Source organism: Ptychodera flava, chromosome 18, assembly GCF_041260155.1.
Source record: "Ptychodera flava strain L36383 chromosome 18, AS_Pfla_20210202, whole genome shotgun sequence".
NCBI classification, from domain to species: Eukaryota; Metazoa; Hemichordata; class Enteropneusta; family Ptychoderidae; genus Ptychodera; species Ptychodera flava.
The window spans coordinates 38,616,172-38,643,687 of record NC_091945.1 but is presented as its reverse complement, the minus strand read 5'-3'; the positions used below and the strand labels follow the sequence as shown (position 1 = coordinate 38,643,687).

General features: G+C 36.7%; 1 protein-coding gene across 6 annotated transcripts in view; it reads right to left on the bottom strand.

The window, feature by feature from the left end:
- Positions 1-532: 532 nt before the first annotated feature.
- The window catches only part of LOC139117745 (V-type proton ATPase 116 kDa subunit a 1-like), a 37,118-nt gene continuing 10,134 nt past the window's right edge, over positions 533-27,516 (bottom strand). For 3 of the 6 annotated variants that reach the window (XM_070680996.1, XM_070680997.1, XM_070680998.1), the window contains exons 8-21: positions 26,522-26,604; positions 18,537-18,630; positions 18,091-18,303; positions 16,844-16,994; positions 15,970-16,109; positions 15,146-15,291; positions 14,130-14,217; positions 12,875-12,993; positions 11,793-12,006; positions 8,984-9,091; positions 7,984-8,112; positions 7,149-7,266; positions 3,619-3,790; positions 533-2,649 (exon numbers count right to left, since the gene is read on the bottom strand). In XM_070680996.1, coding sequence (XP_070537097.1) covers positions 2,559-2,649; positions 3,619-3,790; positions 7,149-7,266; positions 7,984-8,112; positions 8,984-9,091; positions 11,793-12,006; positions 12,875-12,993; positions 14,130-14,217; positions 15,146-15,291; positions 15,970-16,109; positions 16,844-16,994; positions 18,091-18,303; positions 18,537-18,630; positions 26,522-26,604 — 1,866 coding nt within the window. In that variant the 3' untranslated portion in view covers positions 533-2,558. Of the gene's footprint in view, positions 2,650-3,618; positions 3,791-7,148; positions 7,267-7,762; positions 7,853-7,983; positions 8,113-8,983; positions 9,092-11,792; positions 12,007-12,874; positions 12,994-14,129; positions 14,218-15,145; positions 15,292-15,969; positions 16,110-16,843; positions 16,995-18,090; positions 18,304-18,536; positions 18,631-26,521; positions 26,605-27,516 lie in introns of all 6 variants that reach the window. The other 3 variants (XM_070680999.1, XM_070681000.1, XM_070681001.1) reach the window with 1 other exon arrangement.

Sequence of the window (27,516 nt, the reverse complement as noted above, 5' to 3'; positions counted from 1 at the left end):
CTGGTATCAAATTTATTTTGAAGCTTGGTACATACAAATCTAATCAAAGACTTTTGATCAGTGCTTTTGAGATGTAAAATGACCATACAGCAATGCAAATTGGAGAGTACGAAGGAAATTGCAGATCTTTGGGTTCACTATACTGATAAAATGAAAATGAATGATGCCTTAGTTAGCCACTCTTGTGACAAGGCTTACATGCTATTTCTCAATGGAATTAACTTTGCACCGCTCATACTGGCTTTATCTGTATTATGTTGTAACCCTACTTGCACACAATATTGGTAAAAAGAGGGCAGAGAATTACTTATCCCTGGTGGTTACAACACATACATAATATTTATGATACTGGCACTGTCTGCCAGTGAGTGATGATGGACGGGCAGATAGGTTTGACACACATTGCACTTCTATTGCAGAATTGGATGGTCTGATTCATGTATAAAGCACTACTTTATACCTACCAATAGGCACTTGAGAGTTGGAAATATCAAAATTCTTAATGCATTGAAAAATGACATAAACACTTGGGTAGAAAGAAAATTTGAAGTTACATCCTTTATTACATGCATTTCAAATCCACACAAAAGATGTATTAAGTTTGTGTACAAGTTAACAGATTCATCTGAAAATTATAATAAAACCTATCTTTAGAATGAATCTGAAGATCTCGGTTTGATTGTAGATGATAGGTCACCCAGCACAGAAAAACGTTTATCATTAGAAGATTATGTTGACCTCACTCAACATTTCCATTTCCTAAGACTGATCCATAAAATGCAGTACTGATGATCTAATATAGTATTTCTCAAAAGGCTTCTCATAAGAATGAACCGTGTAAGTTGCTGCCGGTTACTTCATTTTGTATATTTATATACCCATACATACCATCATGGCAAATACTGTAAAAAACATTGTGAGATTATAATGTGATGTCATTTCACGCAAAACAGCAACACGACGGATGTACGTTCATGTTCGTGATGTTTTCCCTTGTACCATACTTGCCAAAGAATTAGATCTCCCGTTGGTGGGCATCAAGTCAAATTTACAACAGAGTTGAATCCATATTCTCTTTCCACTCATATCCTGTATGTTCTGTTCAGGTCCTCCATACTATTGTAATGTACTTGGGATGTTGAATTTCAACTTTGTATTCACAATTAATTATTCTTACATGAGTATTCACAAATAAATTTCACATATATTTGTATCTTATTAGACATACATATATCTCATTATGTGAGTGTCTACACAGCTGTTTAATTAAACACTTGATGAAGAAATATTGCACACTTGTAATTAATCCTTTAGATTAAATTAAATGTAAATGAATCACAAAATACAAGTACTAAGTTCACAAACTCCATGAGATAAAATTGACTAGCTGGGTAATACTAATAGCATTTATAATACATGGGAAATTAGCATACTTTGAATAGCTTTACAGATAAAGATTACAAGATGTTCATTTATCTATCCATGCAAACACTATTTATAAGAAATCTCTTCAAACTCCTGAACCAAGATGATTTTCTCTATAAAGTCAGATCTTAACGTATGATACAGTCCATATCAAACACATTGACAGTTTGTTTATCATGCACAACACGCTCCATGCACACATCAGAAGTTGATTATGTGTTGAATTATTTAGAATAACTTGAAATTACAATTGCAATGATGTTGATTCAGTTTAACTTCAGAACATATTTTTGGTATTGTGTAATTTTTACTTCTTTATACTTCAAGATCAGACCTCATAATATACAATAATGTTTTCAACTGTGGAATGCTATCTTGATTCAATAACACAGCCAGTCTTGTCATGGTATCTCCACATTTGTTTACGATGTCACTGTTTCATTTTTTTACAATGTTGATATTTTAGTTTGTTTACAATGTTGATGTTTTATTTGTTTACAATGTTGATGTTCAGCATTAACAATACGAATATTACTTTGCAATGCTGTGTGAAAACTATTCTCTGTGAAACAATACTGTATTTTCAGATTATACACAAACCAGAGTTTGTTCAACACGAGACCCTCATGTGTGCTATACCCACATGTTGTGTAATTTATTTAAAAGTAGCACTGAAATTACAAACACTGAAACAACATATGCAGCATGGGAGAATTTTGCAAAATATGAGATTGCTAAGGGGAGGGACAACATTACAGTCTCTTGTGAATCAGCAACCCAATATCAAATTTCAACACATACCTATCCTGAGTAACACCTTACACTCTCTAGGTTATGTGACAAATGGTATTTTCTTTTTGCACAACTTCACTGGAAACAGAGAGGCATAAGCATGTTGAATTATGATAAATAAGATAATTACACATTCATTGAAGAATTTAAAAATCCAAACAATCAATTACATATACAAAACAACAAAGACCAGTGAGATACAGAGTTTAATTTTGTTCTACACCTTAACCAAAAACACATATACGATATTTTCAGATTAATAGTGTCCATAATTTTAAATGTCAGACAGGGCATTGACAGAATGACGTATGGCATTGATTACTCTTCCTTGGATTCTATGATTATTCTTCCTTGGATTCCATGATGATTTCAAAGGAGAATGGAGCAAACAAGTGTCCATCGCCAACATAAAATTTATTCTGAAATTCCACCCTGTAATAAAGATATATTGAATCTAATTAGTATATCTCAAAAACAAACATGGCAACAAGACAAGGTCTACATTCTCCATTGGAAATTTGTTACTAGGGTATTATGATGACATAAGAAATAACAAAACTGTAATTTACATTTCCAAAAGGATGAATGAAGTTTACTTGAACTCTTTGGAAAATTTTGAAATTACAAGCCTACTCTTTTCTTCACCCCAATGCTTTGATTCTGAAATACCACGTCAGTACATTAATAGTGAAAATGCTGTGATCTGATTGGCTGGCACATGAAAATATGTGCAATTTTACCAATATAGCTGAGTTAGAAGTGCAAGTTCTTAGTCAGAGGAAAATCCCTCTAGTAAAGTTTTACATCAGAATTTAAAAATACTGTTACAACAACAGAAAACAACCTCAGCAATAGCTATCTAACTTGGTTATGACCAGTTAATGTTTTTGCTATTGTGCAAGCATATGTGTCATCAACTGGTCAAAATCTGGTGGTTACCTGTTGGATTTGGTGGTTTATTGCTAAACCCTTTCAGGACTGAAATTCTGGTAACTTACCAGAGCTACCCCTTAATATAGGGGTTTAGGCCTGAAAGGGTTACATATACCAGCAATAACATGTGAATATCTAATCTAACAGTTGAGCTGCAGGATATTAGAATCAAGTAATGATGCCATTCAAGGCATTGAATGCAGTGGATAAACACACTTTACATCATTTAACCCTTTGAGCGCCAAACTCAACTTTTGTTGCCTTTATAAAATGTACCACGGTCATTTTTTTCAGATTTTTGCCAAAATTTTGATGAAAACCTGTAGCAAATGAAATTTGATGTCCATTTGGTTCAAAATAATAAAGAAAATTACAGAAAAATTCATAAAAATTGTTAAAATTTTGCACTAAAATTTTGGTGGGAAAAATTACAGTACTCAAAGGGTCAACTTGGGATAAGTGACTTACCAGTGAAGACGTAGAGCATGAAGGAAAGCAGACAAACCTTCCATAATCAGTAGAATAGCAATTGTCAACACTGCCCAGAATGCAAATACTCCAAATAGAACAACGCTTCCTAAATAGCCTTCAACTGACAATCCAATGCGCATCACCATCTCCCACAATACCAAGGATAATTCTTGAAACAGAAAAGGAAAATGGATTTCAAAAATCTACAACCATGAAACGCAATCTATCAAAAGCAATGCAAGAGTACATAAAAAGTAACTTTTCATAATTCTGCCTCACCACTTGATTCTTTTGTGGCAAGTTTTGTTTTAAGAGGGGCGCTGAACCAAACAAAGCGTATTTTGCTCAAAAATCACGGTTTTGCAAATATTCATTCAATTTTAATTAATTTGATAACCCCAAATTAAAGTATTGGTTGGGTTTACCTTTTAGCTTGTCAAGCAGTCGAAAGTTGCGTGATAAAGTGTTAATTTATGCAAATGTATGCAAATCACCCCATTTCCTGGCTTCTCTTCTCTCCCAATTTCAAGATTTCCAAAGAATTTAATTCCACCCTGGCTGGGTCAAATTTTCTGAAATTTTCACATTATGTATATTATGCCATACTAAAAAGCACTATTTTGTTTGGCATTAAAGTTCTTACATTTGGAATAAGAAGCATTTTAATTTTGTTAATCATGATTTTCATCCCTTTTTGAGTTTCATTCTTTCTACCATGCCATTTTAGAATGAGGAGATAATGCCAAATAAAATAGTTGTTTGTTTCTACATATATTCTTCTTTCACGTGAAATATTACATTTCAGAAAATTGTGTCAAGATTTTGACTTAATTTAATTTTTACCAAAATTGCTGTTTTTTGCCCCACATATATACCCACTTCATCCTTTGAGTAAACTGCTACCATATTAAACTTTACAGTCTCTGCTTTTTGAAAATATATAGTATGAGGGGGTTTCCTTGTCATCTTTGATGAGAAATATTGCTTTGAAAAAAACTGTGTTGGCAACATGCAGCTCCACCTTAAGAATAATAGACAGCAACTAACAAACAGCCCATTGAAACTATGTAATCATGTAAAGTTTACATTAGGTTATGTTGACTGGCTGTATTGCCTGGCTATGTTGCCTGGCTTAATTCGTTTTTTTAAGTGATGAAATTTCTACGATTTCCTGAAACAACTTTGATTAGCATACAATGTACAAGTATACTTGGCTAGCAAAACTCATATGATGAAAACATTTGTTATCAAGAGAATGATGGCTACATCTTGTCAAGAACAATTACATGGAAACAGCCAGAACGCACGTGACCGATTCTACCGTTAAAAGCGGTGTTCTACAAACATACGTAGCTTGCTTTGCACAGCACCCTCAGACATTGACCCTGGGTATCGCAGATGGCGGGAAAAATCCATGTTTGTTTACAATAGCATTTTACTAATTAATTAGACCTGTTTTGATGAACCCATACCGCATAAAATTATATAGACACATCAAGTTTGTATTTTTACCAGTAAAATTGGGGTTACGTGCCATTTGAAACAATAAAATCTTTGATCGTGCCCCGGCCACTGACACAGGGTTTCACATTTGTTTACAAAAAAATAGCCATATTCTGAAAGAGCGCATTTCCATATTACAAACAAATGTCAAAAACATTTGGGGATTTATGGTTTCCTTGTTTCTTAAGGAAGACATTAAACCATAATTTAGAAATGCCTCATGCCAAAAGTAACTGGCAGCCATATCATGGAGACCTACCCACAGTCGCTTGTATTTCCGTACGAGGCGAACCCGAGCACACATGGAGGTATATCTGCTCACGTATGTCATATACAGAAAACTGAGAAATGCAAGTGACCGTGGACGTGCCATGCAGCTTCTCAAAAAATATGATACACGCGCGACCTAAAGCATGATTTGGACAACAGGTTAGAGGAACTTGTCTGAATCACCTGGCATTTCATTTCAGCAGAGGCAGCATGGTGTGTTTATGAGCAATTTTGACTGTTGCGCTTTTTCAAGGCGATTCACTGACTGTATGTGTTGTAATTGGAAATTTGGTAGGATCTTTCACATTTTCAACAGCGCCATCCCAGGAGTCATCATCAGACTAGGAAGTTGGTTACATAAATTGCTGATTGCTTCACTGTAATTCATTTGTCTCATTTTATTCCACAATTTGTTCAGTGACTTGGTCATACCAAGTTCTGTATGCGATCACTTTGCCAGCTCCAAAAGCAAGTAGCAAGTGCCTCCTGGGCGTTAAGAGATTTTAATCAAAATATGTGCATGGTCCGCCGCCACTGACAGTCCCTAAATTTCCCCTCAGTGTGTAACACAAAGGGCGTTTACCCTTTACAATGATTCAGAAATGCGGTGTCATGTCGATTTTTAAAGAGCGCATTTCCATATTACGAGAGAGAGACACATGAAATTGTATTTTGTGTGTAGTTTACACTGATGTGCAGATAAGAATGGACAGTGAAATTGATCTAAATGTTATCACACTTGTGTAATTGGTTTGTAAAGTTGTTCCAAAACTTGCCTCAGAAGTTGCACTGACTTGTTATGACTGCGGTGAAAATCAGAGAGCTTTTATGGACCCATAATAAACACACACCAGGGAGTACACTTTGAAGTGCACTTCACATACACAGACTCATATTACATTCCTTATATACCGCCGCTCTGAGTTACAGCGTATCACAGCCAAGTCAAGAGTCTAGTTGTCATTAGACTCTTGTTGCCTTTGCATTGTATGAAGTTCTTTGGCAAAAAAATCATGATCCGCAAGAAAAGAGGTGTACATATGCCCGAAGTAGTAAGTGAGAAAGTTGTCGAAATGTACGGGGATAGAAAGTCAGGAAATCTTTACCCTACACACACAGACACTATTCAGTGTCTACTTTACTGCTTTATATCAACAATTACAGCAGAAGCCTACTGTGAGACAACACTATCATCTGTCTGTTGTGTGCCGCAACTCAGGTAAAATTACATATCCTGTAGTAAATTTCGAAACAACTTTGCAAACCAATTACACAAGTGTGATAACATTTAGATCAATTTCACTGTCCATTCTTATCTGCATACGACAATAATATATAATGCAGCAACTCAGCTAGAAGCAAAAGATGCCTCATTGCAAATTTAGCATTTTTTTGCTGAATAACACGTTGACCTTGAATATTCTGACACTGACCTTTGAAAATAAGCTCTCGTAAACGAGTGGAGAAAACATGTATAGTCTAATTACATCTTTCACCATAAAAACAAGTTTGTTGGAAAAAACTTGCATGAAATTTGAACTTTGAACAACCATTTTTGATTCATAAATCGAGCAAAGAAAATTGGAAGCAGAAATGGGTTGAATGGTGTCAATTCAAATTTTCGTCATGTGACCATGTTTATAGAATCAGGTCACGTGACACCACGTTCCGGCTGGAAACATTTTGACAATCATGGCTACACCTTGTCTACGACAATTTACATGGAAACACATTGACAATCAATGGTGATTTACCTGCATGGGCAAGACTGAGAGCCCATAGACGTAGATATGATGCAGTGTTGGAGATGCAACCAAGACAATACTCAATAGTGTGAATAGCTTGAAGAATGAAAACATCACCAAAGTCAAACTGCAAAAAAAAGACAAAACGTATTGTAACACACCTAGTCCAAACTTCATGTTGTCATTTGTTTATCGATAGTCACGTGGTAAGCATCATTTGCATGTGCAAAGCGCAAGTTACCGTTAAGTTTCCAAAATTGTTAACAGGCAAATTACTGAAATAACATGTTAATATGATACAAAGGGTATCAGGTTGATATTTTCAATGACAAGATGGTAATCTGGGGTTGTGACAATAAAATTGGACAAGAGAAATCAAAAGCAACAAAATGAACTTCAATATTATTTTCATGTGTTAATAATGCAAGAAAACAAGGAGAATGGAAAGGTAATCCACGTGAGAAACAAAAACTACACATGCAGTTGATTAGAGAACTTTATCTGGAAAGGTTACAAAGTGAAAAATTTCCTCAACCATGGCCATCTTACAAAAGTGTTATGTATTAATAACTGAACAGTTCCATTGGTGTTCTTGTTGCAGTGTTGTTCAGTGAAATCTTTACCTTCTTTTCCTCTGGTTCAGCAGAGGGAGAAACTATAGTCTGGCCATTTTCTTCGGTTTCAACCTCATTCTCAAATGGTTGGTGTTGACCCTGGCATTAAAACAAGGACAACCAAATTCACAATAACAAGAAAGAAAATCTACACACAAGGAAAAGATGGGATTTGGATAGCATGCACACTGTGAGGACAGAGGTAGCCTTTCTGCTGACTGGAGTTTTACCTTTGGCTTGTCCTCTTCAGTTTGAGAATCAGTATCAGTCGTAGCTAAGGAATCATTTTGAAGAACTTCTGCCATATCCTCACCATTCCCGCCATTGACTATCATGCGAACATTTCCAAATTGCAGTCCCTATGTGGTCAGTATTTAGGACACACACAGAGTGTGGCAAATATTGTTAGAATTTCAATCTCTATCACAAAAATCAACTTTGCAGTCTTCCAAAGTTTGTATCAAATATCATCTCAGTATCTGAGAGTTGGCAAAACGTTTGTTATTGCTATTTCAGTATCTCTATATAATTTCAACCACACAAATTCCTTATGACTCTAAAATAACAAACAATACTGATGTTATGATTAAAATATTGTAAAGTTTACATCACTTTCACCTCATCAATGTCATCTCTACCTCTCAGCAAAACCTGTTGGCATATCCCAATATATCACCTTTATTCCTAAGTAATGCACATATCCAACAGTCTACATCTGGTGATCACAAACCTGTCTAATTGCCAAGTGTACTCAAGGCCATCACTGAAATCTCTTCCTTTATGTTCAATGTTATCATTGATGCAAATTTAGTTTGAATATGGACTAAATCTAAGACCAATGAAATATTTGCTTTGAGGGCCGTAGCTAAAACTTTTGCTGATTTGTTTCACTTTTTTGTTTTATATGTCAATTGCAAATTCTTGTTTCACTTTCCAAAGCATAATGAAATTAAAACTATTTAGTTTGTCAACACAGCATCTATGAGTGTAAAATGCACTGTTGCTGTTTTCATTTGAATTATGGTCTGGACCAGAATTGATTTATAAACAATAAAAACGCAGTCTACACATGTACAAACTCTGCTGACAAGCTGAATAATGTGTATCTCAACATGCTCTGGGAAGTAAGAACAAGACACTACAGCTGACATGAAAAGCAAAAATGGGGAAAAAATGATCAAAAGTCACAGTATGTGGTGCATAAATTAAAGAATATCATTAGAAACTTACCAGCTTCAGACGTTTGTTGTTTTGCACGTAGAGATAGATTGGTTTGATAAACAACATCCATGGTACACAGAGGACAACTACTAATACCAGAAACACCTGCAGTTGATTCTGATATGGAAAAAAACCCACCACTATTAAGTCATTTATGGGTGACTGATGAGAAATAACATTCAAAAGATGGCCTGGTATGAGTACATGTAATATCACTTGTGTTTGTCAACGATTACTGTATTCAGTGAAAGTTATCGGAAAGTCAGAATATCATGTTAACTAGGAACATGTATCAAACAACAATGTTGGCAAATTACCGGATTTTTCTGAGAGTACGCCCACTCGAAAAACCGCCCATGGGCGGTTATTTGGGGGGTGGGCCATTATTAAGAATTTTAAATTTCATCTCAACCTTTGTCTACGGCATTTCAACTTGACTCCCCTTGTAAAAATTACCTACGCAAAGGTCAAAAAGTTTTATATAGCGTACAAAATAAAATAAGTTACACTTCTAAGATAATTACTTCGGCGATATATGTCCGTATCCTCCTATTTACGCAACTAAAATGCAGGTGGAATGATCCAGAAGAACGCAAAGTCAACGTTATAGAGTTTGCCACACAATGCCGACAATGATTGACAGATGAAGCAGGAGCCAGGAATTTTCATTCTGCACGATGGGGATCATGAAATAAATAAAATGACTATCATAAAAAATAACTCTGTTTCATTATTTTTTTATTTAATGTACATCATTACTTTTCAGGTTTTTTTCGCTTTGATACAAAAATCTGATGATTTTTTTCGCGTAAATTTGTTGCATTCACAAACGTAACAGTAGTAGTAATCCCTAGTAGAAATGGTACGATCCACAATTGTTTACGATTATTGACCTCTTTGCGTGCAACGAATGTGAAACACTGTATCTATTTTCACACGTTCGACTACTTTGATTAACTTGTCACACTTACAAACTAGGTCAACCTCAGAACACGTGCACACGTCAAAATCTGATCGATGATTTTCTTCGCTTAAATTTGAATGCGTTCGACAAACCATGGAGGTAGTAGAGAAGGAGTCACAACTGAGATAATTACGTTTATTACTATTGTGCACCATTGTTTAACACCCCTTTCCCGCCATCTGCGTTGCCGACGGTACCTTCGCAACCGAACCGAGTGAAATTAACCTGGGTTTGCTCATGCGACTCAGTTTCTCCACAGTGTCATAACGCATGCGCAAAGACTGTATTTGCGTAGCTCGGGTCAAGTGCGTCATGATAGTGTGAGAACCGACACGTTCCGTCCACGAAAAGTGAAGTTACAAGGAATTTAAGTTTTTCATTCTCAAAATCTTGGTAATTTTAACGTCGTTTTTTATATACTTTACATTCGATCGCAGGAACCTTTCCTTGTTAGAATGAAAGTTCTGATCACGAACTTTTCAATCATGTACTGAGCACAGGCGTACGGAATGTTTCCTAGATCGTCGTCGGATGGGAAATGACTGACACTGTACTGTGAGGCCGAAGGCCGAACCTCGTACTGTATAAGTATTTCCTCGTACTGTATAAGTATTCTTATACAGTACGAGGTTCGGCCTTCGGCCTCACAGTACAGTGTCAGTCATTTCCATCCGACGACGATCTAGGAAACATTCCGTACGCCTGTGGTACTGAGTATGGTGCAGCGGACTGCAGCACTGCCGTGAGCGTGGGTTAAACTTGTAGCGTTTCCCGGGTGTTTAATGACGCGTCGCGACGCCAGCGACGCCATAGGCGACGCTGCGACGCTTTGTTTCAATGCATCGTACGTGTTGTTTTTATATCGCGACCATTCATTAAAGTCATGGACGTAGCAGTTAAAAGCTATGCTTTCTTATTTAACCTTAAATATCATTAATGCCAGTACAACATGATAAAACACGGCAAGAACCAAGAACTGGATTTGGCGTGTTAACGGCGTGTTAACAATGCTGCTGTACGATGTATGGCATTTTTTTTTGTAATCGCACGCTATCATCAACTCAGTCTCCGCGCCTTTGCAGATACAAAAGCTCCCTTCCTCAATTATCTGTTCCTCGACCTCTTTAACATCGTGTACATCAAAATCAGTGGAACGACTCGAACTTCCCGACGCGACGCTTGGACACGTGACGCCATGTTTGAAGATCTGTCAACTGCCGAGGGACGGCCGAAACACCCGAACTACCCCGAACGAACTTAATCTTGATAACTCCTTGATTTTTTAGATAATAATTGGCGGTAAATTTTTACCGAATTACGGCCCTGGGCCGTTATTTAGCTACAGGTGTGAAGCAGACAATGTAGCCATTTTCTGTTTAACGGCCCTGGGCGTACTCTCAGAAAAATCCGGTAAAAATTTAACAAATTTACACTTTGCAAAGAAAAGATGCACTTTTGCTAACACTAACACTCTAATTAAAGCCCCAGTGCTGCTAACTTTCGATGGTTTTTTCATTATTTTTATTTTATAAATCAATTGCAACTTCTTATTCTACTCCCCAAAGAATGTTGAAACACCCACTATTTAGCTTGTCAACTTAGCGTCTATATGTGTAAAATGCATGAATATTGTTTACATTTGAATTCTGGTCCGGACCAGAAGTCAGTTTTCAACAATAACAATGCATTTTACAACCATAGGGGCTGAGTTGACGAGCTGGATACTGTGTAGATCAACATTCTTGGGGGAGAAAAACAAGGAATTATGGTTCACATTCAAAATAAAAATGGTGAAATTATCATCAAAAGTTAGCAGCACTGGATAGCAAGGAGAAATATAACATTTCATGTTACCTGTCCAGCAAACAATAGCTGCGCTTCCGGTACTGGTGTTAACAAAAACATGTTGATAATCACAATAAGAAGGCTTGGAGCATTGGATGAAGTTGCAGCGTCAAACTTGAACCATTTAATGAAGATCATGATGACCAAATATCCAAACATACAGAACAGGAACAAAACTTGGGGAATGAACTCGCAGAATATGTTCAACGGTTTGTTGAAGTACCTGCACATGGGAATGAAAATACATAGCGTTTTGCACATATTTGGTTAGATGAGGCAGAGCAAAGTAAATGTATTTCACAGCTTCTAAAGGCCTTAGCTTGTAATATTCATAATGTCAGGAGCGTTTGAACAGATTTTGATGCACTGTCCATCAAATGCCAAGGGGATGTCATGATTGGCAACCGTTGTAAAGGACACACACATATGGATGAACATACACAATACAGGCAGACAGACAACTCACTAACATATAAGCTCCCTTTGGTATATATACATATACCAAATGAGAGCTAAAAACAGGTTTACAACTCATGTGAGTTTCTGGACTACGATTGCAGTAACACGGTAAGAACTGTTATGATATTGCAAAGGTATGTTTATAACAACACTGAGACTTATCTGAATCAATCACAGAAAAATATATATTAATCTTAGGGAAAAATTAAATGTGTTTTGTCTTTCATTTCTTATGAATAAATAAGCCTTTATTCCATAATCATAATGCTGCCAAACAGTATTACTTTCCCCATGATGTGTAGAACCAGTAAAAAAGCTGCATTGCACCAAATCTGAATGCATCTTCATCTACTTGACATAGTATCTTATAGCAGATTTGGTCTTGAAAAATAACATTTACCGTACCTAAGTTATTCTGGGGTCTTTAAATATTCAAGTATAAGTGTGACATTTAGGAGGGGACCTGTTATGTCTCACTAGTTTTAGCCAACTTGACCTGATGATGACATATGAACTTGGCAGGATAAGGGTTATTGGGCAATATGATTATTTTAAAATGTCTCCATCCTGTACAAAAATCTTTCACAATTGCTTTTTAGTGCTGTATACTGTATATGACTAAAATTACTTACCTATGGTTGAGTAAACTGAGGAAGACACCAAACATCATTTGCATAACACCAAATATAACAGATAACTTCATCTTGAAGGAGTTGGTAAATGTCAGTTCATTGAGAGATATACGCCAAATCTATCATCAAAAAAGTTTTCAGAGGAAATCATCATGAAAATCATCTTTGAACAAGTTGCAGCATAATTACTTTTTAATTTAAGAGCACATAACACTACATCACACCAAATAATGTCTCAAAATAATGAAAATCATTGTAAAAGCATACGGCCACAGATACAAGAAGTTATGAATGACTAAAGAACTGTAATTTGGTTAACAATAAAAGCATTGGATACACAGTAGGTACTGGTAACTATGGGACACTAGCTACTGGTAACTCTTGGATAGATAGTAGGTATTGGTAACTATGGGAGAGACAGTTGGTATTGGTAACTATGAAATAGACAGTTGGTATTGGTAATTATGAAATAGTTGGTATTGGTAATTATGCAATAGTTGGTATAGGTAATTATGAAATAGATAGTTGGTTTTGGTAATTATGGAATAGACAGTTGGTATTGGTAATTATGAAATAGACAGTTGGTATTGGTAATTATGAAATAGTTGGTATTGGTAACCATGAAATAGATGGAACTGGTAACTATGAAATAGACAGTTGATATTGGTAATTATGTAATAGACAGTTGGTATTGGTAATTATGAAATAGTTGTTATTGGTAATTATGAAATAGACAGTTGGTTTTGGTAATTATGAAATAGACAGTTGGTATTGGTAATTATGAAATAGTTGGTATTGATAATTATGAAATAGTTGGTATTGGTAATTATGCAATAGTTGGTATAGGTAATTATGAAATAGACAGTTGGTATTGGTAATTATGAAATAGTTGGTATTGGTAACCATGAAATAGACGGAACTGGTAACTATGAAATAGACAGTTGATATTGGTAATTATGAAATAGACAGTTGGTATTGGTAATTATGGGATAGACAACAGGTACTGGTAACTATGGGAAAGACAGCAGCCAATACAGCAAAGACAGGATATAGAAAACTTTACGGGGTAGCAGATAGCAATTGAGATTAGGTAATTGATTAATATATGTAGTAATGATAAAGTTTTGTCTACAATCAGCAGTAACTACTGAATGAGTTATCACTTTGCAGTTACATCAACCACTGAATCATACATGTTATTTGTTGAAATTTGAACAACAGCAGTTGATGAAGGTTAAATTGTAAGAATACATACTGGATCAAATCCAAATGGATAAGGTGAGCCTGTGTACGTGGTCTGAGGATCAAGCTGTAAAAATTCATTGTTTCGTATTGTCGAATTTCTGGAAAAAAAATCACAAGAACTTTAGTAGTCATTTTCTTGTAAACCTTTTCTTCAGAAAACTTACATTTTTTAAGTATACATCAGTATATGTACACTTACAAATAACACTTTTTTCCTTTTGACCATTTTTATGATTTATTTTCTTGACAGATGCAAGGATTGAATTAAAATGCTGTGGCTTAGAGAAAGAGGTCATTTTCAAATAGGAGGTAACTATAGAGGTATCTGCCATATACCTCTAACCATAGAGGGACAGGCGGGAAAGCAGTTAGCAATTAGCAGCTTTGAATGAACTTGAATGCATAATGATACCACGGAAACCATTCTATTCAATAAATTAACAGTAAATTGTGTTTTTGAAGTCTTTTAATTTTGCTGCCAGTTACTTCTATGTAGGTTGGCTCCTACGCACATCCTGCCCTTAATCCTAAATACAGTCAGCAGCATATATTGTAGTAGTATACAAGCCATTTATAAAGTATCATGAATGAGATATCGCGATCATATTCTTATTGGGATTTTTGCACTTGACATTGCATTGCTGAAATCCCTCTCAAATGAGCGATTTTCACTGAACCAGGAAGAAATTAGCCAAGACCAGCAACCTGTGATATTGTCACTCATCATTCTCACAAAACTGCCTATATGCATGCTGATGTCAAAACTCTCACGAGACTAGGTGTTTGAAAATGTCTGAGAAATATGACATTCAATGAATGCTGGAGTGCATATAGTTTCAGCAGTCCATATGCTGTACATAACATATGCTGTTACCCTCGTAGCCAGTAAATATCTATGAACTGTCAAATCATTACAAGAATTGGTCATGATAGTCAACAAATACAATGTAATAAATTTGATCTTGTCTTACATCTGTGAAGTGAAATACTTCACATACAAAAGATTTAAAAGGTTTTTTCACTTACGTGTAATTAGCATGACTGACGATGAATGAGGATCCGAATAGATTAATAGATTTGGAATAGATGTCATTGTATATGAGTCCAGAGTAGATGGCAAACAGACCCATCAAGAGAATTACATAGCGACCGCCATAGATGGTGCCCCACATCTGGGAGAAGAAAACACAGTAATCTTGTTTTGTTAGCCTATCAATATTTTATGTGTCATTCTGATTATCCTGTTTTATTTTTTCAAATTCTGATAGAATCTGGAAACCAAAACATGATGAATTTTAGTGTCGCATTGGTATAAGATTATAGAAATTATTTGCTCTTTATGCCTTGGTCTAGTGCCTTGTTCCATTCTTCTTTGAAATTCATCAAAATGTCAAACCACAGAAAAATAACATTAAAGAATTTAGCAATGTTCTTAAAATTTAACTTTTAATATGCCTACCCAGTCTTTAGTAACTAACTAATACCAGGTTAAAACAATACCGAAAGTCACTTTGCATTTTCATGTCAACTAATTTATAATAAGCATATCTGATGAGCTTTCAGTTTGGCATATGTAACTTGACGGACTTGACCAAAGGCAATTACACTTGCTATATAAAGTGGTGATACAATGAGAGCAGTCAAAGAAGCTTAGTATTGTTATTTCAGCTAATTACATATTTCTATACTTAATAACCTTTAGAATTAATCTTTGGTGAATCATGTTCATGATGTTGATCAAAACACTTTCGATGAAGTTGCAAACGTGTGGCAAAAGTTTATATTTATTCTCAACTGCAATATATATGAAACACGTGAGCATTTTCAGTTCACATCTGGTCTTTCCATACCTCACTCTCCTTAGCAGATGCTGCAAGCTTCTTCTCATAAATGACGATCCATAAAGCAAATAGTGCCATTATTAAACCATGTCCAGTATCACCAAACATCACAGCAAACAAGAATGGGAAAGTAATGATAGTGTATGGTGCTGCAGTTAAAAAAAGAAAATACTTTAATAAGTTAAAGAAGGCTTCAGATCATTTTTTTTCTCCAGGTTCACATCATCAACCTGAAGTTATCAAATTTGGTTAAATTTTACTATGTCATATGGAAGTCTGCTTTTAACTTAGTCAAATTACAGCTTTACAGGTATTTTGATATTATACTACCGGTACATCACATAAAATTACACAGAATACAAAGAATTTTGAGTACAGGAGATGTGATGTACCAAACGGAAATATGTGGAACAGTACATTTGCCTTATTCCATGGAGATGTCTCGCAACATATAATGTCAACTTTGATTTGTGAGTTTGAAGCTAAGACCTCTGTCAATACTTCCATAGAACAGGAACAATTTTACTAGTTGACTTTTCAAATTTACTTTTTCACTGGGGAATTCTTACTTTGTACATTCATGATTTTACATTTCTACTGACACTCACTGACAGCCACCCTAGTGAGTGTACGAGCGTGAGTGCTTCATGAAATCCACAACGTGTTGAGCGGTTGTAGTCAGAAAAATGTAATCAACTTAGCCCATTATTAAACCACTCTTTTTTGAGAATGGGGATTTGGCCAAGCTGTTCTGTCTGTTGCCTCTCCTCTGCTGTTGCCTCTCTAGGCAACTGGATGCCGTATGTTGTGAGTTCAAACTCTATTGAAAACTAGCCATATTGTGCTTATTGTCATCTGAAATGTTGGCTACGAAAAGAGTTACCTGGATTGATTTCCCGATAGCATGCTACACCATAGGCATCTACAATGGCTTGGAAGGCATTGGTAAACTTATTGGTACGATTGTAAGTTGGTGGTTCTTCTTTTGTTTGCATACGATTCAAGATGGATGGTACACTTGACCCACTTCTTTCCTATTTGAATATGGATACAAAGTATATTTAATACTCTTCGCCATTAAAGTTTATGTCATTACATCAGATTTCTCATAGAGACAGTCATACAAAAATGCTTTAGTTGCTTAGAGTAAAAGGGTTCCCAATTGTATTTTTAGTTCAGGCTAATTTGCATAACTTTTCTCATCCATCTCTTTGTTTGCGATTTATTATTTCAGTGAAAAGAAAAACAGAAGAGAAATTCTAATTGACCTGAGTGATTTTAAATTCTACATATAATTTCTTTCATAAAGTTGGTTACACACCACAAGAAAACTGTTAACAGCTTCCTTTATTTTCTGGAACCCCAATATTCAGGAAATTCTATCGTGCAGACTCAGGATAGTGTAGATTGAAACTTAGGTAGTTAAATAATGATGTGGGATGTAAGAGCCCTTCAAACTCATGGGAAATTCACAAGAGCATTTGAGTGACAACTGGCAACAATGAGGTCCGCTGCTTCGAGAAAATCAGCCAAAAATAAGTCTTAAACAAAACTTATTGGCATGCCATCTTTTACTAGGGTTTATGATGAAATGATAATGGCATCATGGAAATTTCCGACATGACCTTGCTAGCAAGAAGACTAGCAAATAGTAAGATATATTCTTTCAAAAGGTGGATGCTCTATATTTCATTTTGGGTAAGATTTCATCTACACTGTCATTTTAGGATGGGTAAACCTCTGAAACCTAGAGGTTTGTCAACAACAAATAAAGCGTTGCTGTTGAGTTGCTGCAACCCCTTAACCCTTTGAGCTATAATTTTCTCCCGCCAAAATTTTAGTGCAAAATTTTACCAATTTTCATGAATTTTTCTGTAATTTTTTGATAATTTTGGACCAACTGGACCTCACATTTCATTAGCTACAGTTTTTTCTCAAACTTTTTGCAAAAATCTGAGAAAAATTGACTGGGGTTTATTTTATAGAGGAGACAAAAATAGACTTTGGCACTCAAAGCAGAGAACCCTGATATCAAAAACCTTTGTATTGCAGCTACTTTATGATAGATATGAACTATGATATGTTGTTTGACAATGGTTGAGAACCATGCTATGAGGGATGAATACTCACTGTTCCCCTTCTCAAAGCTTGTTGAATGCTGTCCAAGTCAGCAACAGGGCACCAACATTCTGCGATTAAACACTTCTGAGTAACATCAAGATTAAAGAGATTCAAAGTATGGTAAATGGCTTTGATCTTGCACACCTTGATAAACCATACTTTGATATTCTTTGCTGCTGATGCCAACACTCTGTGACGGTGATCCTGAGTTTGACCTAACACCTGTATCACAATACAAACAGCAATTTGAGTTTACCCTAATACAGATACAGATTTACATCAGGCTTAGAGTGAAAACTAATGTGTAGATGCCATTTATAAACTTTGACTCACCATAGATATTAAGAAATTCTGTAAAGCACACATTCCAACATGTTGCAGTCTAATTTCCATGGTGCATAGTGAAGAATACAATAAGTGGCGTAGTATTTATACATAGGGAAGTAAGAACTCACTGTTTGAAGATCTTCAATTCTTGTCATTACACCCATTGCCATTTCACGACGTTCAGCCTGTGTCTCTGGACATGGATACAGAGTTGCACGGAATCTACAATATGTGAAAACAAATGTTGCATTGTGATTTGATAGCAAAACATATAGTCTAAGTGAAGTATGTGTTGAAAACTATCTTTATATACATTGTAGTGAACCTAGTTCATCGGCCCCAAGAACAAAGATAACAAGTCATCGTTGATGACACAGTCCCCACTTGTTAATGGGTACTTTGATTACAGGTCCTCAGAGAGGATAGAGTCCTCTTCATTAGGTCTGAGATAAAAATACTTTTGAATAAATTCGCATGCTACATGTCTGAGTTGTAGTTCAGGACATGAAAAAATCGTAATAAAATGGGCACATGGCAGCCATATTGGATTGTATCACAAACAAATCAATGTGCATAAGTATAACATCGGTCAATGTCCTTGTACCAACTTTGAATGAAATCGGTTGAGATATGCCTGAGTTATGGCTTTGTACATGAAACATGGGGCCCGGGGGCACCGACGTCCTTTGTACCTCCTTACTGTTTATTAATTGCCATAAATGTGAAATTTGGCAAAAAGTCAAATTGTTTTGACATAAATGAAAGTTATTTGAACTGGTTGGTTACCGGTCCAGCATAAGTTCAAGTGTGGATTCTAAGTATCAACAACCTTGATATGAACCATTGACTAAAAAACATTTGCTTGTTACACTCACCACACTTGTACTTAGTATTTGGAGTGTACACCTATCTACAATACAATGATAAAAAGTTTGGACTCTGTAGGTCAACAGTGCATCTTTAATGTATGAGACTAAATAAGCTTACCCTCAAGTATGTATAGGCCAAAAACAATATTTAATTTTGAATTATGTAGTGCAGGGAAGGACATACAATATGGTGAAAAGCAAACTAAATATAAAAACTGAATATACAATTATATGGAAATGTTGTTTTACAGTCATGAGTATCTGGTGTGAGAGACAAATATTAAAATCGGACAGTATCATCCTGACCACAGTTTGTCTGACTGGTTGTTTCCTTCTGATTTTCTGACACGGTGATAGGTACAAAATATTATGCTATTCACGATAGTTATACAACATAGCTTGCATTTTGTTCATAGTAGAACTGAGTTTTACATGTAAGATAACTTTCTCGTAAACTGTAAATTCTGGCTTCTGGCAGCTCAAACGTCGCAATACTACATTTTTTGATATGATATGGAGTGATTTGCACACATGCAGTGACAGTCGATATATTCATAGTATGAGAGTCTACTGTACATAAGAGCATAGTGATGTTGACAACTACATGCATGCCAGTGCACGATTTCAAAGTAGCCAGGAGGAAATTCTAATGGTCTTTTAGTGGAAATATAGGTATTAAACGACAGTGAAACAAACAACATTAGTTATCGTGACCTTGCTAAAGTGCAATCTCGGATCATGTATGATCTGATGATCATGCCAAATTTACCATGTCGGATTTAGCCCTGCGTACGATGCTGTGTGTTCCGCTACAGCTATTCGCCCTGCTCATCACAGCCCTGCAAAGACCCGTACGTAGGGTCGGTGACTTCAAATCCACTTTGGGACTTGACGTAAAAAGCCAAATTACTGCCGAAATTCAGCGTTCTTGGGCCCAAGTCGTATCCCTGCCCACCTCAGCTACTCGATCGCTTCCAAAAATGCCAGTCTTTTATTCACTTTTCGTAAATAACCGTCGATGTCGGCAACTCTCTCGCTAGCCCTGCGTACGTACGCAGTGTACGCAATGCATTCCCTGTGTGCGTTCCTAACACACAGCATCGTACGCAGGGCTAGCGAGAGAGTTGCCGACATCGACGGTTATTAAGTAAAAGATGATGTCAAAATCAATGCACAACTGTCGAAATTACCCAAAATAAGCAACAGAAAACTAAAAGTTATCGCTGTGTCGAAAGGACAGTATATCAACATAAAAAGACGCTAGTTTGTTATGACATGGAGGCCGGAGGTAGAAGGACAGAGCATTCCCTCGCTCTCACCCAGCTATTAGTACGGGCCGCCGGTGGGATTGCCTCGCTATTAAAAGCAATGGATTCGCCGGTACTGGGGAGTACGGAGCCCATCATTCTTCAGTCTATCGAAGGAGCGGTTCGTGCCAAAAAATACATGACAGCAATCAAATATACGCTAAAACCTTTAAAACGTCAAAATCCGCAACTGACCGAGACACATGATGGCAGGCCTTGAAAAACAACGCTAACTTGTTATGTGCGCATGCGCATATTAAGGGGAGACCCATTTGATTTCGGGGGGGGGGGGGGTATGCAGGAAATGGGTATGGGAACTTTTTTTGTTAGACAGACAGCATTTTTTTATTTCTACAGTCAGACCTGCATCAATTTTTTTTTTCAAATGGAGTAGCAGTGCAATTTTCAAATTTAAGCCAGTGTTTCACATATCACAGGATGTTTTTATTTATTCATTTTACATTCCAACAAATGACAAACAAAATGGAAAGTCTATTATATATACAACTTTAAATTATAGAACACTTTTTTGGCAAATCAACTGTGATCAGTACTATACCTGCTTTTCTTTAAAACAGTCAATTCCTTTTAAGTTCTCAGGGGAGATGTTATCTTTTGTGGTCAGAGAAACAAGGCTCACACATTGTATTTCATTATATTTGTTGTTCCTCAATTTTCATTGTCAACTTGTAATCTTTCTAACATATTTATATTGAGAGAATAATGTATTGGTTTTAACACTAGTTTATTGACTCCTATCTTGTGTTTTAAATTTTCACGATTTAGAGAAGTCAAATAGTCCATCTAGATATTGCCTATACCATTGAGATATTGCAACAGAAATCCTGAAACATGATTTCTTGGGTCAGAAAAGGGAAGGAAAACATCAAGTGCACCGAGGTGTACAGTAGTGAATGCTTATATCATAAGTGCTGGAAAAAAAACACATAAGAATTACTTGTGGTAAAAACATTTGCGTGCCTTTGGCAGCATGCCAGCAAAGAATACATGAGAATGAAGTTTCCAAAATTTTGCTCATTTCAACAGCATTGTGACAATTCCTTTTTTATTTCTGTCTGTTATGAGAATATTTTTTTCTCATGCCATTACAGGCTTAATTTTTTTCTTTTATTTCACCTGGTGACAATTTTTTTCCTCGAAATCCTCCATACCCCCCCCCCAGAAATCAAGTGGTTCTCCCCTAAGTGAGCCCCTATACGGGCCAGTGGATTACTTCCTCAGTAGAACTGATATGCCTGCCAGTACCGGTGTTTATCGCCTACGGAGGCCATCATTCTTCAGTCGATCAAAGGCGCCTTTCGTACCAAAAAATACACGACAGCTGCAAAAGTGCATCACTGTCAACTTCATAACTATAGAACATGTTGAAAAACACAGTGAAACGTTCACAATGTAAAAAATGTGTCCAAACCGAGAAACAAGATGGCGTCCGTTTTGATTCTTCAACTCAGATTTTGTCCTACAGTTGTGCGCATGCGCAGACGATAGCTTTAGCGAAAGTGAGGCAAAATCAAGTAAATATAAAATAAAATGGATAAAAATATTGTTTAAAAATAATGTAAGGCATGTACAGTGTTGAATCTAGAGCGCGCCATCGCGGGATTGACGCGTTTCAGCAAAAAATCCCGCTCTGAAATCTACCCAGTGCGTCACTTTGGGCGCACTCACAATAAGGGGGGTCTGTAAATAGGTCAACGTGTGTTTTCTTTCATTGTTAAACGTAACCACTTTGCGTGATGATTTGCTATATTTTGCTAGAATGTTACCAATGATTTCATTTATAAATACTTTAGCAGCACACGTCCGTTTTGAAATGACATTTGCGTTTGTTACATTGTCAATAAAACTTGTTTGTGAATGTACTGACTGACAGCCGTGACGAGAAAAAAAATTCACGTAGGGGAGTAATTTCAAACTAACTCTCACACAGAAAGGTTTTTGAAAAATGTAGCCAACACACCTATTCCATTCAAAAAGAAAAACATGTTCTTGATCAAGCGGAAATCAAACCAAATTCCAAAATTTTCTGAAACATTTCATGTGTCCACATGGATCGAGATACTAGACGTAGCTTGGTTCGTGTTGTTTGTCAAAGTCGTTATGCCACGGTCACGCATGCATGGCTTGCCAAGAAATTCGATCTAGCGAGAACAACAGTGAATATCTATTCAGATCTTATACCAGACGGGTCATATGTCAAGTTCTTTAGTAAGAATGCATTTACTAATACTTGCACGGCTTGCATTGTCAGAGTCGGGACGTTGTGCTGTGTTTGTTTTGCCTCGATGCAGCACATGGTGTCGGCCATTTTCCAAACTTGCTTAGGACAAAAGCGTCATCACTCTAGACTCCCTAGGTTACCCTTTTATGTCTATGGGAACTTACTGCTGCAGAGATCGAGACTACTTAGTCATTAAAAAAAGTCCTGCTCTATCAATGAGAGCTGTGAAATAACAAATGAACTTACTTTTCTCACTGTGGGGAAATTGTCAATTGTATTTTTGCATAATACTGAAAGAATTATCTCTTGAGACCACAGGGGCTCACAAGTGGCTATATAAGTCAATATTACAGCGGTTTTCTTTCTTTTTCAATGTTACAAATAAACTAGCTGAGCCTGAAGAGCACAACACTTGTGTAGCTGTCTTTTGTGTAGCTTGTATTGGCATGTATAGTGCGCCCTCAATAGGGAGTGTGATCATATGTAAATGCGACCTTTGGTTCCGTGACCTCTAGCCATGCCTACTTCCCTCTCCATATGGCCGGCCATGCGTACAGACGTCGCTGTGTTTACTGACGTCGCTGTGTTTACTGTACTAATTAGTACAGTAAGCATAGCGAGGACAGGAAGTAGGAATGGCTAGAGGTCACGGAACTAAAGGTCGCATTTACATATGATCACACTCCCTATTGAGGGCGCACTATACATGCCAATACAAGCTACACAAAAGACAGCTACACAAGTGTTGTGCTCTTCAGGCTCAGCTAGTTTATTTGTAACATTGAAAAAGAAAGAAAAACGCTGTAATATTGACTTATATAGCCATTTGTGAGCCCCTGTGTTGAGACTAACAGAATGTGCTGCATCTTTTCTATGAATGTGAGTGAATTTGTGATACTTTATTCAAAACAATTATATTCTTGAATAGATGTACAAAGACTTCATAGACTTATTTTAAATAAATGCTAATTTAATATGCAGATTAATATGCAAATTTGCTGCAAAAAAATTGTCCCCCAAATTTTGAAAATGTCCCCCAAAATTTAAGGCAGTGGGCCCAAATGTCCCCCAATCCTAAGATCCTAGATTCAACACTGCATGTATCACCAAATTTTGAACATTTCTGACGGTATTTCAACTATACGAACACCCATGCCAAACATCACAATAATCAAATCAGTGGTTTTGAGGAAAAAGTGAAAATAGTGGTTTTCAGAAAAAAGCTAAAAAAGTGACTTTAAAATGATTCAATCAAAAAAAGAAAAAAGACCGTTTGAGATACATGCCCAAGTGACCACCAGACCAAATTTCAGAAAAAGTTACTGAAGCGTTTCTGAGATACCTGCGTCCACAGCATACGGCCCACTATGTTGGCCGTATTGGGCCGCGCCATCACATTAGTACCTTGTGCCCACAGGGCACAAAGTACTAAAAATGGCCGCACGGCAGCCATATTGGATCGTATCACAAAACAAATTAACGTGCATATCTATGACATTGGTCAATCTCCTTGTACCAACTTTGAATAAATTCGCTCGATACATGTCTGAGTTATGGTTCTGGACATGAAAAAACGTAATATAAAATGGCAAGAGTTCTCCCCAGGCCATTTTAGCGTAGCGGTTCCGCTACGCTTTCGCCTCTCCCCGCTACACTTTGATTCTCCCCGCTACGCTTTAAAATATTCCCGCCATCCTTTAGTGCACACGCTAGCGCTCTGCGTAGCTACCAGCTGTTGCATGCATTGTCTACACATTCCCGCTCACTGCAACTTTCAACCTGGTGAAAGAGTGGAAGGTGTGAAGTATGGTATGTGTCCGATAAGTTGTCCGTGAGTGGTGTTGAGAGGAACGTTAAAACAATAGAAGAATCAGCTGGGTTGTTCACGACTATTACGACCAACAAAGACCTTTTAGTCGGTATACATCGAGGAAAAGTATTAACAGAGTTAGGCGGTGTAGCACTAGTGGGGCCTTTGATCACATTCCCATGCTTTGATCAACGAAATGGACCGCAAAAGAAACAAAAGAAGCAGTTGACTAGTGAGGTTGATTATGATTTTACAAGGATGATCTTTTTTTTCGTCCGAGTACGATCACGATCGCGATCGAGTTCACATTGCATAAATTCCAATATGGCGGCAGCCATGTTGGCCGATATGTTTATAACGTGTTGACATTGATCCTGGCGTCGCGTGTGGTTCCACTCTGACACGTTCTCTGAAAGATTATACACCTGATTTTCGGGTGATTCTAGTCGTACTTAGTTCATGTCTTGCGATCATCTTGATGGTATTTTTAAAATCAAGAATCGAACGACGATGTTCAGTGGCAGTGGTAGGTATGCGGGGGGGGGGGGGGGGGGAGGATGGGGGGGGATGGGTGGGTGGGTGGATGAAATTGATCCCCGTGATGAAATATTATTCGCGGTGTTTGTCGTCCAAAAATGATATAAAACTCAATTACATTTGAATCGTGTAAAGCTTAAACTTATGAACTTTCCTCTTTGTTGGCAATTTTTGACAATTTTATTAGCAATATATGTATTAATGAAACTCCAATCAGACGAACCATTTCTTGCTTTCAATCTGAACTTGCTGTTACTGTTTGAATCTTCTATTTTAATTGCAATTTTACTATACTGTGATGATTTATTTAAGTGTAATAAAGAGTTTCCATGATGTTCACATTGCATACTTGTGTGTTACCATTGCATTTTGTAGTGTACATGAATGCCTGGGTGCATGTGTAAGCTTATATCCATATGCAAATATAAATTAATGATATGCAAATGATTATGCAAATTAGCCGCTACACTTTTGCTTGATCCTAAGGGGGGAACACTGATGGCCACACAGTGGCCATATTTGATCGTATCACAAAACAAATTGACGAGAATATGTATGACATAGGTCAATGTCCTTGTATTCAGTTTGAATAAAATCCGTTGAGATATGCCTGAGTTATGGCTTTATACATGAAAAAATCGTAACAAAATGGCCGCCTGGCAGCCATATTGGATTGTATCGCATGACAAATTGATGTGCATATCTATGACATTGGTCAATGTCCTTATACCAACTTTGAATAAAATCAGATGAAACTTGCCTGAGTAATGGCTCTGTACATGAAAAAATCATAATAAAATGGCTCCCTGGCGGCCATATTGAATCGTATCACAAAGCAAATCAACATGAATATGTATGACTTAGGTCAATGTCCCTGTTTAAAGTTTAAATAAAATCGGTTGAAACATGTCTGAGTTATGGCTCTGTACATGAAAAAATCGTAATAAAATGGCCGCCTGGCGGCCATATTGGATCTATTGGATCGTTTCAGAAAACAAATTGACGTGCGTCTGTATGACATATGAAGTAATCCTTGTACTAAATTTGAATGAAATCGCTCCAGGCATCTCTGAGATATCTGCGTGAACGGACGGACGGACGGACGCACGCACGGACATGACCAAACCTATAAGTCCCCACAGACACCGTCTGGGGGGGGGACTAACAATTATCCTGTAAGCTATGAAGCATACCCTATTAAGTGGGCTGTACCTATGCACATCACGTCACATTACAAGATTTTTTTCACAAGGAACACAGCAACTTAAAACTCTGAAAATACAATTACAAATGAAAACAGATTCATACTGTTCTGTTTACACTGATATACATCAATCATTCATCTTACCCTTCACATATTTTCTTCACACGTGATTTCAGTTGATCTCCTTGAAAGAAGATGATGAAGACTGTCTTGTGGACTTGGTCACCCTATCAGATTGATCAATATTGATGATTAGTCACATGACACTTGGTCAACCTATCAAGATGATCAATATTGATGATTTAGTCACATGACACTTGGTCTCCCTATCAGATTGATCACATGACACTTGGTCATCTTATCAGATTGATCAATATTGATGATTTAGTCACATGACACTTGGTCTCCCTATCAGATTGATCAATATTGATGATTTAGTCACATGACACTTGGTCTCCCTATCAGATTGATCACATGATACTTGGTCAACCTATCAGATTTATCAATATTGATGATTTAGTCACATGACACTTGGTCTCCCTATCAGATTGATCAATATTGATGATTTAGTCACATGACACTTGGTCAACCTATCAGATTGATCAATATTGATGATTTAGTCACATGACACTTGGTCACCCTATCAGATTGATCAATATTGATGATTTAGTCACATGACACTTGGTCACCCTATCAGATTGATCAATATTGATGATTTTGTCACATGACACTTGGTCACCCTATCAAAATGATCAATATTGATGATTTAGTCACATGACACTTGGTCACCCTATCAGATTGATCAATATTGATGATTTAGTCACATGACACTTGGTCAACCTATCAGATTGATCAATATTGATGATTTAGTCACATGACAGCATCTTTCATATTTGTGAGGAAGTAAATACTTTCTGAGTAGCAGCTCATAAGTATGCATGGTCTACTCAGCATACCGGTATGTGATGTCCTTTTGAAAACAAGGATGTTTAAGTCTAAATCTGTACGCCCTAAGGAAGTGTAAGCAAGTGACGTATTTTTGTTAGCTGGTTCCTAGTTTGTTACCATTGATTTAACCTGGATGGACATAAAATATAAACTTGTTGAATCACTCACTGTGTACCAGAGCATCATGACTA